Here is a 13,018-nt window from a genome sequence, read left to right as displayed (position 1 = left end):
TGCTGCTGCTCCACGCCATCTCTGACCTCATGTGACCTTACAAAGAAATGATTCCAGTCAGTTGACCTTTGACTCTGTGCGGCAGGTGAGGCAGCTCCAGGAGGATGCGGTGCGCCTCCAGTCGGCGTACGCCGGCGATAAAGCCGACGACATCCAGCGGAGGGAGACCGAGGTGCTGGAGGCCTGGAGGATTCTGCTGGAGGCCTGCGACGGACGCCGGGTCCGCCTCCTCGACACTGGGGACAAGTTTAGGTTTTTCAGCATGGTCCGGGACCTGTTGCTGTGGATGGATGACGTGATCCGGCTCATCGAGGCCCAGGAGAAACCCAGGTACAAGGCGTCTGCCGCTGCCTGCTGCACATTAACAACATGTCATCTGAGCAGCGCTGTGATAACTGAAGCTGCGTTCCTGCGTTTTCAGAGATGTGTCATCGGTGGAGCTGCTGATGAACAACCATCAGGGCATCAAAGCAGAGATCGACGCCCGAAACGACAGCTTCACAACCTGCATCGAGCTGGGAAAAGCCCTGCTGGCCAGAAAACACTACGCATCCGAGGAGGTGAGCACGTCGACACGGAGTCTTGTACAGTATGTATACTCTGTGTGTGTGTGTGTGTGTGTGTGTGTGTGTGTGTGTTACATCACAAGTCTCAGGGCCAATGTTATCAAGAGGAAAGTCAAATATTTTGTAAAAATGTCATTAAAAAAATAAAAAGTTCCAATACTTTGAGTAAAAGTTGTAATAAAAAGATAAAATGACAATATATTTTGAGAAAAACATTTTTTGTAATTTTAAAAATTTATTCTCAAAATATTTCATTTATATGCGGAAATCTGACTTTTTTTTTACAGTGACACTAATACACCATCGTATTATGTTACAGTGGGAGGTGTCGTGTGAGTGTTGCTTTGCTTTTGAGTTTAGAGTCAGTGTTTAACAGCGTTTTATAAAATCTGAATCAAAAGTATTAAATCCATTTAGTCGATCTGGATTTTTAAAAATCCCATTTTCAGTTATTAGCTTTAATTTCTAAGTATCCAAAGTTTTAAATAACTAAAACTTAAAGATTCGGTTGTTTTCGTTAATCAGATTTTTTTGTCTTTAATGTTTTGGAAAGTTTTTTTAGTGAGAAGCAACAGAAAACACCTCCCACAGTGAAGCAATTGTTTCCCTCCCCCACAGTAGAGTCTGCAGTATAGAGGAGACTTTCAGAAATGGGAGAAAAGTAGGGAACGTTGGCATAAAAACAAAGCAAACTTCACCAGTGGTTCTGAAGTGGTTGTGTTTGTGTCGTTCAGATCAAAGAGAAGTTACTGCAGCTGACGGACAAGAGGAAAGAGATGATTGACAAGTGGGAGGATCGATGGGAGTGGCTACGACTCAGTAAGACTCTAACACACAGTTTCCCTGTTTTATCACTGCAGCCCTTCAGGCATGTGCACACTTTTCAACCGGATGTAAAATATGTAACAGACATGATCGTTATTATTCCGACTAATCTGAATCCGTCCTAAAAGAAGAGGTTGGCAAGTTCGACGCTGTGACGGATCATCTTCCCTCTCTGTTAGAAGCTCCGAGCCTGTGGTTTTCATCGTACAGTCTGTACTGTAGCGCTCCTGCAAAACTGGTTTTTAGTGTGATTTAGATGTTTAATCTCTCATTTTGAAAATGCAGTGATTGACGGTATATGTACAAGACAAACTTAAAGTGTCAGTCTGGAAGATTTTCATTATAATCTTCCAGACTGACACTTTAAAAGACAAACATCTGGTTTCAGTGGAAACATGACCCAAAGACTCAGGCAGCATCAGAGGTCACAGGTCACAAGTCAGAAATCAGTGTGACCAGATCTGCGACCCTGCAGCCATCGAGTCGATAAATGATCGGAAGTGGCGGCTGATTGGACGCCGAAGTTATGAGTCAGTGTTGATGAATGCTCCTCGGGCTCCCAAGCTGACTGAGCTTCTTCTCAGCTGTCCGTCAAACCTCCAGCGCCGACCAATCAGGAAACGCTGCAGGTGGCGGACTCACGTCGCCCCATCAGGACGGAGCGTAGCTGCTCACAGGAAGCTTCATCAGCTCAGATTTAATTCCAAAGATTTGCTGAGAAGAGACCGAGCTGTGCAGATCATCTCACGATCTGGTCTTAGACGATTAAAGGAGCATTCCACGGGTTATTTCTGATGATGTTCCTGTTCAATAGCAGGAGGTCAAAGTTCATATATTAGGAGGACGTGACCTTCACCGCCCTGCACCAGTTATAAGACAATATCTTTGTCTGGGTGTGAAAGCTCGTCATCAGAGTCAGGACTCTGCGAAGCATTAGTATCCAATGGTTGTGTAATGTGTCTCCACCCACCCCGCCCGTCTCCTCCCCCCTCTCACCCTCAGTCCTGGAGGTGCACCAGTTCTCCCGGGATGCCGGGGTGGCGGAGGCCTGGCTGCTCGGCCAGGAGCCCTACCTGTCCAGCAGGGAGATGGGTCAGAGCGTGGACGAGGTCGAGAAACTCATCAAACGCCACGAGGCCTTTGAGAAGTCAGCGGCCACCTGGGAGGAGCGCTTCTCTGCCCTGGAGAGGCTGACTACGGTGAGCGCAGAGGGACAAAAACACCTCATGGTCAAATTCATGCATCAGAATACATTTCTCAAAACTAAAGAAGCTCGTTTTAAGCTAAAACACGACTGACCTTCATATTAATATTATGACTCACTCTGCAAAGAAATGCATTTTGTTATTATGGAAGGAAAACTCTCATCAGATAAGTCTGGAGAGGCAAAGCTGTGTGTACACGTTCACTCCTTTTCTCTCATATGTAGAAACTCTTTAGCTGTAAGGAGCCAGATTTTCCCAGTCTGAAGAGGAAGCTGAACAGTTTATTTTTCTTTTCTTCTCTTAATACGACAGGCTAGTTTTCTTCCATGTCTTTGATTGTTAAGGTTTTATATTACTTGTCTTTTTCCTTTAAAAAAATCAAATCTAAGTGTCGCAGGACTAATGCGTTTAGTTCGACGGCCTCTCGGCATTTATATTGTTGGGTAGCGGGCGTAGTGGTGGATTGGCGCAGGTGCTGTGATCCTTGGAGGACGAAATATCATCCTATTCTTAAATATAATAAAGTGTTGAGAAGAAAATTCATTTCTCTTTAACTTGGCTGTGTGTTGTTCTCCACAGACAGAGATGGGAACAGTCAGGCTGGTTCGGATAATGAACACAATGTGATAAATAGAACATAAAAAATAAACATCATTGTGCAGCCAATCACAGCTGTCCATGTGTCTGTCTGTTTCCAGTTGGAGCTGTTGGAGGTGAGGAGGCAGCAGGAGGAGGAGGAGAGGAGGAGGAAGCCTCCGTCCCCAGAACCAGCTGTGGTTCAGCAGGAGGAGTCTCAGCAGCAGAGGTGAAAGCTCTGGGACTGATTCAGAGAAACATGTAGTGTCGTCGGAGGAGCCGCGGCTCTGCCTGACGCTGTGGGTCGTTGAGTGGTTAAATCCAACCCGAATGTTTCTGTCTCTCTCCGCAGTGGGGCCATCACTCAGAACGGACTGCCGTCAGATCAGGACTCTGCTCGGGTCGGTACTCTCCCTAACGACGGGTGTTAATGAACAGTCATTCTGCCTTTATGCCACATTGACCATTCGTATCCTGATACGTGTGTAACTGTGCAGTTTCATGTGTTTCAGCATTAAATAATTAGCATCTAATGAACTGATAATTCATGTCACATTATCTGTAATTCTTTGTAGATGGTTACTATGGTGATATCCCAGCCTCAGTCTGATCAACTGCGGATAAGCTCATGGTGGTGACATGTTGAGTCTATGGGTTTTATACCGTGATGCATGAAAGCTCCTGTTCTCCAATGAGTTTTCATATAATTATAATAATTAAAAACTTTATTTCTGTAGCGCCTTTGAAAACCAGAGTTACAAAGTGCTTCGCAGAATACAGAACCATCCACTGTAGGTGCAAAGAAAAGAGAAATGAAACCAAACTTTACAAGAATCGGGCATAAAAACAGGGATTTCAAGAGAGAAAACGATAAAAATAAGAACAATATTCAAACATTTGATCATCAGGACGCGTTGAATGTAGTTATTTCATCTTTAGACCCACTGCATTTACTTTCTAAGGTCTTTCGCAGGATATTAGGAGGAAAACTAAAGAAAATGACAAAAATATAAAGTGTTGTGTGGAAAAAAGAATTCACTAAAAATTAAGCAAAAATACCGGGTGGTGTTTTTTGTTTGTTTTTTTTTATCTGGAGAAATGATAACATTTTCTTTATCTCACATAATAAATGCAAATTTATCCTTTTCTAGACATTTTAATTCTTTGTTCGTGACACAGTGATACTGTTCTGAAAGAATCAGTAGCAGCTCTCCGCTCCAGTCCTGTGTGTTCAGAAGGTTTTTTAAGGTCATATGGGTGAAACCTCTCTGTCCTCTCATCGGCCCCGTTCAGGACGTTGTGGACGCTGGAGATCTGGTGAACGGCGTGGCAGAGCGGAGCTCCAAGGAGCCGAGCCCAACCGCCTCCCCCACCTCCGGCAGGAAGAGTAAAACCAGCCAGTCGTCCACGCTGCCCTCCAAGAACCAGGACTCGTCGTCCTCACAGCTGGAGGGACTCCTGCACCGCAAACATGAGTGGGAGGGCCACAACAAGAAGGCCTCCAACAGGTAACAACAAAGATCCTCCTCTGCAGCAGATGTCTCACTCCTCTCAGCAGCCTGTTCATCAGGTGATCCTGCTGCTCTGTGATTGGCAGGTCGTGGCACAACGTGTACTGTGTCATCAACAACCAGGAGATGGGTTTCTATAAGGACAGCAAGGCGGCGGGTCAGGGGGTCCCGTATCACAACGAGTTACCCATCGGCCTGAAGGAGGCGACCTGTGACGTGGCCTCAGACTACAAGAAGAAGAAACACGTCTTCAAACTCAGGTAATAAGGTTTTGGGGAAAAGTCCGACTCTCAAACCGTTTGAATTTGAAAGTGTCTGTGTGTCAGACTGAACTCTGGTGGATTCAGTTTGTGATACGTCTGGTCCTGTTCTTCACACAGATGAAAGGGGAGGGATCAGAGGAACGGCTGGTTGGGCTGCTTTTAAAATAATGCCAACGAATATGAACAAACACATCATTTGTACAAATTAAATTGTACAAATGTACATGTTTGTTCAACTTTGCACAACCTTGAGTTTTGAAACCATGGCAGCTCTCTCAAGTGATCACAGCTGAGAGCCTTCAGGACCACACAGACTGAGACTGTCCCCAGCACAGATTTGAGTTTTAGTCTCCAGTTTTGCCTTGTGGCTCCATTTAACATGTAAAGATAAATACAAAAATTAATTGTTGGAGTGAAAATAAGTGATCAGACTTTTCTTCACTTCTGCTATTTATTTAAACATACAATAACTGGTTTCTATCAGACTCTAATGTTGGTTATAATGCAGCTGTGAGCAGAAGCGTTTATCCATGTTCAGTCTTTGTTCTACATATTTTCTGTTATTCCATCCTGTGTTTTACCGTGTTGTCGTTCATCACCTGTTCATCCAGCAGCCTCCACTGATGGAGGAGTTGGAGCCGGTAACAGAGACGCTGATAAACACTGAGATCTGGTCACAGCTGCATTATTGTGTCATCAAAGCCTGTAAAAGGTCCCAGACAAGCTTTGGCTTGTCCTGGTTGGATCTTCAAGCTGCTTTCCCACCTGAACTGAGTTTCCGTTTCTTCTTCTCCTCTTCTTTCAGAGTGACTGATGGAAACGAGTATCTGTTCCAAACCAAAGATGAAGTGAGTTTGATTTATAATTTTTTTTTTTTTTTTTTCCCTTCAGTCAAACACAGATTTATAAAAATATTTTTAGGAAAATTTCTCGCATCCACACTGAAAATTTCCCGTTTGCACCATGGACAGTTTTGGCTGCAGAAACTTGGCATGAAAATAATAATAATGGATCATAATAAAAACTTCAATGATGTCGGTGTTTGGACCTATCGTCTGACCTGTTATCAGTCAGGAGATGTGAGATATCTATGTAGACTCTCTGACCTGTGTCGCCCCCTGCAGGAGGAGATGAGCACCTGGATCCAGGCCATCCTGAACGCCAGCACCGGAGACCGCTCCGACGTCCAGGGCAGCAACCCCGGCACGCCGGTGTCTGTGCGTGCTCAGACGCTGCCGGCGGCCATCACGCTCACCACCGAGTCGAGTCCCGGCAAGAGAGAGAAGGACAAAGAGAAGGACAAGGAGAAACGCTTCAGCCTGTTCAGCAAGAAGAAACAGTAGAAAGTAAAACACGAGCACGTTGGTGAAACTGAATAAATCTGGACACACGCTCTGACGTAGGACATGTCATGTTTAGCTTCTTTAAAAAATGCATAATTTCTCATTATCTGTAAACCTAAAGAACTGGAATCTACCTCAGAGCGTGTTTTCAAATTTTTGCTGCTTTTAGCTTCACAAAGGTCTTTTCCTGTCCAGAGAAATGAAGCTGCTGAAACGTCCCTGATACTGCAGATTACTGCAGTGTTATTTACCAACCCTCTCTGAGCAGGTGAATTCAGCGCTCACCACTCCATCATGAGACCTTCGTAAAGTCAGACACAGTTTTCAGACTGCAGACTTCACCGGCCATCAACCTCTGACATTTCCTGTTCATTCGAACCTGCCTTCATTGCTAAGAACGATTAGATTCTCTCTGAGAACATCTGCATAGGTTTTAGAAACACATCTGACAAAACTGACGTCAAATCCATTCATCCACTAATTGTGACAATATTTCGCAGAGAAACTGAATTTCGTGTGAAAAATTGCAGCCATAAATGTCTTGGATTTTTAAGTTTAAAACTGAGTGACTCATTTGCACAATAATAATCACACCTGATGTTGACATCACTACTGAACAGCCAGTGACAGAGTCTGTCAGCTGAGAAAGTTCAAGCGAGCAGCAGAAAACTTTAAAAGTTTCACCAAACTGCGATTTCGGGCTGTTTTTTTTCTGTTAATGCTCAATGCAGTTTTGGTTTTTTTTCCTTCTCGTTTTTTTAAATATTTGCCTTGATTTTCCTCGTGTAGTCGGTCGTGGCGTTGCTCGGGTCAAACACAAACACTGCATATGAGAACCAGTGCGTTTTACACATGGTGATGTAATGGCGGTTCATCGTTGACAAACTTCTGTTAACCGTCATCAACCGAAAACGCTGCTGCTTTTGCTCTTACGTTTTTGGTTTGTCGATGACGAAGCACTTTTGCGTCACATCTAAACGGAAACGGCCGCCTCTCTCACTCCTTTGCTCATTGATTTGTTGGTCCTTCAGCGATGAACCACGGACTAGTCACAATGTTTTGACCGCAACTGTCCCACTCCCGCTCTGTTGTTCGTTTATATGTCGACGATGCACCGCTGTTATGTCTAAACCGAAAACGCTGCCACTCTCACTCTTTCTCTGTGACATTAGCAGGGACCACAGGCTTATTTTTTCTTTTTTTTAAAAAGTCGTTTACTTTTTGTTTTTCTTAAATTTTTGTTATTTTTCTACTTTTTTGAAACAGGTCTGGGTTATTTCCTCAATTTTGTGAGGGTGTCTTAAGAGACAACCTACATTCTTCCTCTGCCGTTGAGAAATTGGACCAACAGTGCATTTTATTTTTATTATTATTTTTACTTTTATGTCTTCTGCCACTCCACAACCATTTTCTCTTTGTCTTAAAAACAGCCGATCACCTTTGGGGGGGTGTTTTCATGTAGAAATGTCCACGTGCATGCTTCGTCAGGCTCAGAGTGTCACCTGAACAACTCACCTAAAACTAAAAATATCTTCATTTTTTAAAATCTTTTTCTTTGGTTCTAATATATGTTTCAGATCCTTCTAGTACAGATAATGAAGTTCAATATGTATAATAGACACTAAAGCGTCGATGTTTAATGGTCAACGTACGTCATGTACTGCAGACAGAAGGGGAGGTACAGCTGTGGAGAAATGAAGGTTGCTTGCTTGTCGTCGGCTCTTCGCACCGCGCTGCGTTCAGATTTTCTGCTCTTTGATACTCGTGTTGCTCTCCGTCACTGTATATCTATTGTACTGAACATGTATGGAAGTTAACGCCATCTTACTGCACAATCAGAACTACATCTATAGGAATGAAGAAGAAGCTGTTTAAGGCTGAATATTTAAACAGAAGTTAGACCATAAAGGCTTTTCTCATGTATGAAACTGCACCTGTAGACTTTAAATCTCTCTCTCTCTCCTCTCTCTCTCTCTCTCTCTCTCTCTCTCTGTGTGTGTCAAATATGTGCGATGTCATTAAAGCTTTTAAACTTTACACACCAGCTGTTTGTCTTTGTTTTCTGTCATTTTTAACCTTTAGAAACAAAGGATGGATGACCAAAGCAGACACCTGCCCTGGGGCGCCAGACCTCCAGGATTTCTTTGTTTGTTTAATTGAAAATTAGTTTGGACATTTGCCCCAGTGAAGTGGTACAGTATCAGCTGACGCTCAGGGTTTCTACAGTGTTGACCAAGTTAAAATCTGTTTTTTAAGACCTTTTTAAAACCACATAGAAAGTAGTTTAATACCTTTGTCAGTGTCATATTGATTAAAGAATTACAGAAAACCAGTAGGGTCGAAAGTCCTATAATTATTGATTGAGTAATAATTGCATTGTAATAATTGTTACTAATATAATTAAACAATGAATGTGACCTGAGGCCAGATGAGTAGCAGAAAACAGACGGATTGATTAACCAATTAAAAAATAATTAAGTTTTTGCTAAAATGAGCTACTGTGCGTAGCAGTAATGAAAATAATGGAAAGCAATGATACATAATAACTTCACATAAAACAATTAGAAAATCCACTGTTGTATCAGTCTCACATGTATTTTACCTACAGCAGGCAAGAAAAAATATTCAAGATATTTGTAAAACCTTTGAAGGCCTTGTTGTTCTGAGGAAACTGAATTCAGTACTTTTTAAGACTTTTCCAGACCTGCAGATGCCCTGACACAGGTTAACAGGTCATTTTTTGGCGCTGTTTCAAAATGTATTTTGAGACATTTGTTGTTTTATGTGTGTTAACATTTCTATGACATCCCAGTAACCTGAGGGGAAATAGTGTTCTTCCAGCACTGTGCATAATTTTGCACAAATGAACATAAATTGACATAAATTAACATAAAGGTTGTCATTAGATGGACCACGAAGCTCTCATGTACATGTGTGGTACCCGGTGGATGCTAGTTGGGGGATGGGGGATCAGTAGTACTAACATTCTTCTCCAAGCAGCTTAAAGCTGAGCTGTAGTTCAGAGTCACAGCTGCACTCAAGTCAAGAAGCTGCTGGTAGGTCAGAACCAGCAGTAATTAGCAGATCGTTGACTGCTCTGGTCAAGGCAGCTTCAGCAGAATAACTGGACCGAACGCCGGGTTGAAATTCATCAAAAAGATCGGTCTTTAATTGTTCAGAATTTGTGGATCAATATCAGGGGAAATGATTTCAAACTGAAAGAGCGCAGTTGGTCCGGGTCACTGTGACTTCATCCACCAAAGCATTGGAGAGTTTATAACCATCATCCTGAGAGGAGAGCGGAGCAGTGACTCTGTCTCTGAGTCCGTCTTATTTGTGAAGTCATTCAAAAAATCAGCAACACTGAGTGAAGAGTTGTTGACAGCGCATGTACGTATGAGGCTCTGGAGTGATCAGAACCTCATGTTTGACAAGAGCAACCGACAATAATTCAGAAAACCAGGATTGTGCTTCTGGGATCTATACATGGTTAATGCACAGATGTTTCGTTGAGTTCTAAAAACCACGGCTAAATAATCAAAGGTTGAGAAATCCCCAAAAGTGCTTCAGAAAATAAGGAGCTATGGTCTGGGGGAGAAACCTCAGTGGGTGAGAGCCATCATTCAGTAAGAAAGACCAAATGTAGACCAGACTGAGAAATAAACACTTATATAAGGTATAATATAAAAACTCTTAATAGAGTTCAGTGGTGCAAACTTCAAAACATGGTGCAGAATCAAGACTTTGAGCTTTTTAAGCTAATTCGCACTGACTATTTTAATGTTGAAAGGCCGGTAGGTTTTACTGCATTATAGCGTTTGTATGTCCTATAATTGATTATAAGCGGGAGGATGGAGAAGCTCTCTGGAGTGTCACAGGATGGATTTGGGCAGTAGGGGGAGCTAGCGATTCAAATGGGGTGAAGGGGTGAAGAGGTGACCGGGGACGGAGAAGAGCAGTGACTGGTTTTATCTACTGTTTCAGCTCTACTATCACATACTAAACCGTATAGAAGGTGATTAGTGCCATGTTGAAACTAATGACAAGATACATCTCAGCATTTTGTGGAAATTCAGAAATTAAATAATGTTTTATTCTAATGTTCCTCCTTTATCCTGGTTCCAGACCTTTAAATGATCCTCCACGTCTCTGATTTGTTCAGTGTTTCTAACAGGTCTCATTAACACCTGTTTCCCCGGTTAGAAAAACAGCTCCCTGCTGGCAGAGCCATGAACAGGATTTTCAGATTCCACAAAACCAAACCTCTTCTGAGTGTTTAAAAAAATCTTAAACTTGAATATTTATTTAACAGTTCAATTTAGTTGTCTGTGAATTTGATCTCCCAACATTTTGGTCTAAATATTTCAAAACTTAATTTATGAAGCACATATCAAATTCTTACGCTGTTTTAGATACTTACTCTGAAAATACCTGAATCAGCCTTAAAAACCGAACCAGTGTTAATTTCTGTTGAACTGTTGAATATAAAAGTCTCCTCACGTCATTACACCCCAAAAAATTCGAGGAATTTTACAGGTAAAGTAATGGCACCATTACTTAGGTGTCCTGAACATACACTGTGAGGGGATTAAGGCCTTCTCTGCAGATATAACTTTATCTTCAGGTTTTTATAGACGTTTGTGACTAACATTAGCATTTTAAAATGAAAATGAGAAAAATATCGAGTAAGGTCCAAGTTCATGCTGAGATTAAAAGAAAGACTGGTAATGGGCTGTTAAAGATGAGATACTGTGTCGCTGAATTTACATTAATGAAACATGATTGCAATAAATGACAGAGTGTTGCCTCTGATTGTCAGAGAGGATCTCTGCAACAGCAGGTAGATCTGGTTCTGGTTCTGGTTCAGGATCAGGTTCAGGATCTGATCTGAAGTCAGTCACTTGGTGTGTCAGTTAATCTGCAGCAGATGGGAGTTCAGATGGGGAATCCTCCCGCTGGCTGTTAGCTTCTGCTGCTCATGGCTGAAAGCTAAAGCTAAAGCTAAAGGTTTGTAGGACTTTAAAGTTCAGGACCAGAATAAGTCTGAGTCCAGTTAACAGCAAACAGAATCAACAGTAAAATGAAAGAAACAAAACAGGACCAGATTCAAAAACAGGGAGGCTTGAAAAACAAAGGTCTGTCTGTAATGTAAACTATGTTTCAAAATAAAGGCCTGGTTTTCTCTGCGGTCGCGGTGAATAAGGCCTTGACCACTGAACTAGCGAATGCTAAAATGATCCTATGTGAAATCATCAGGAAGGTGAAGTTACCTGTTTCAAAGGGTAAACTTGCGTCGATAATTTGCTGTTACGTGTTCATTTTGAAAGCAAATATTTTGAATGTAGCGTGAAATACTGTAAATAGCTAGCTAACCAAATGTGATTACAGCTAACATTAGTCATGTAAAGTGTTAACAGGAACATTAGTCAGAGCTGTTAAATCATTTAATATATTTTTTAAACTACGTATTTATAATATTATGCAGCTGCCGTTTAAATTATGGCACCTGTAGTTTAATGTCATTTATAGTTGGTGGGTTTTTGTTTGGCATGTTTTAACGATCAAAGGTATTTTTTTTTCTTGGCACTCCTGGCTCTCCGTACTGAATGAGCGTTAAAAAACTAGTCGCAATAATCTGATGGAAAAATATCTTGGTTTCATTTATTTCCTTTGATACCTGAGCATTTTTCTCAGCTCTCTCACCTGTTCCCGCCAGCGGCATCCGCACGACTACAGCCCCCATCATCCACTGGGGCATCCTGAGCTGAGTCTGTGATTCATGAAGCCGCTGCGCTAAAACCGCACCTGACCCGACGCCGTGACAGCGGCGGGAAGCTCGCGGAGGTTAGCGCAAGAGAGGCCGGAAGTCTGCACCGCGGCCTTCACGATAAAACGGCTCGGTTCGTCATATGAAAGTGAGGCAGAATCCCTTTTAAAAATCTCAGCAGCGACGTGAGGTCCGGACAGGCGAGGCAAGCCCCCGTTCCTGGATCAGTTATGGTATTTTACATTATCATACACCTGCAGATGTGTGTGGAAACTGTACCTGCGCATTGGAACAGGACTTCAACGGTCTTTTCGTCCTGAGCGTCCAGAGGCAGCTGCAGCCTGTAAACAGGCAAATCTCCCCGTGATTCATCACCTCAGATCGGTCGCAGGCGTCTCAGTCACCCCCTTGGCGACGAGGAGTTAGGGCGTGTGGTGGAGCGGCCTTCACAACGTCTTCACTGACACTCATTCAGTTGACGTGTTTACAGTGAAACGTGTGTGTGTGGGGGGTCTCAGTGGGGTGCGTTGACCCGAGCTTTAGTGTTTTTAATAACTGCTCTGATATTGTGCAGGAGTCCATGTAATGATATTAAAAAATCTTCTAAAACAAACTTCAAATGTTTGTGTCTGATCTGTATTTTGAGTTTTGTACTTTTCTGCTTTTTAACATCCAGCACTGACAGGTCAAAAACTTTTTTTTCAGCCACAAAGTTTTTTCCATGTAAGAAAGAGAATATTAACATTTGTCATCTCCTCGACCTCACGAAAGTAAAACCTGTATAAACATATAACAAGAGTAGAAAACACCTAATAACAGAATATACAAGGAACTTGTATATTGGGCAGGCGGTGTTTTATTTTGAAGGTCGTGAGAGGAAGTGTCGATGCGCATTGTTTCCGCTTGGCGCTGTCGGTGATGCCTGGGACTCCCGTTAATACCCCGACTTTCCTTCATCATTT

The 13,018-nt window shown here is 42.5% G+C and overlaps 1 protein-coding gene across 3 annotated transcripts in view; it reads left to right on the top strand.

Annotated features, from left to right (window-relative positions):
* The window catches only part of LOC120800900 (spectrin beta chain, non-erythrocytic 1), a 48,261-nt gene extending 39,954 nt beyond the window's left edge, over window positions 1-8,307 (top strand). For all 3 annotated transcript variants that reach the window (XM_040147364.1, XM_040147365.1, XM_040147366.1), the window contains 10 exons: window positions 86-330; window positions 422-560; window positions 1,301-1,385; window positions 2,394-2,590; window positions 3,295-3,401; window positions 3,525-3,573; window positions 4,466-4,680; window positions 4,770-4,943; window positions 5,752-5,794; window positions 6,071-8,307. In XM_040147364.1, the coding sequence (XP_040003298.1) occupies window positions 86-330; window positions 422-560; window positions 1,301-1,385; window positions 2,394-2,590; window positions 3,295-3,401; window positions 3,525-3,573; window positions 4,466-4,680; window positions 4,770-4,943; window positions 5,752-5,794; window positions 6,071-6,289 (1,473 nt within the window). In that variant the 3' untranslated portion in view covers window positions 6,290-8,307. The remainder of the gene's footprint in view (window positions 1-85; window positions 331-421; window positions 561-1,300; window positions 1,386-2,393; window positions 2,591-3,294; window positions 3,402-3,524; window positions 3,574-4,465; window positions 4,681-4,769; window positions 4,944-5,751; window positions 5,795-6,070) is intronic.
* The last annotated feature ends 4,711 nt before the right edge of the window (window positions 8,308-13,018 follow it).

The sequence above is a fragment of the Xiphias gladius genome, chromosome 15 (assembly GCF_016859285.1).
Source record: "Xiphias gladius isolate SHS-SW01 ecotype Sanya breed wild chromosome 15, ASM1685928v1, whole genome shotgun sequence".
Lineage (NCBI taxonomy): Eukaryota > Metazoa > Chordata > Actinopteri > Istiophoriformes > Xiphiidae > Xiphias > Xiphias gladius.
The sequence above is the reverse complement of the archived record's forward strand: the minus strand, read 5'-3'. Positions and strand labels throughout refer to the sequence as shown.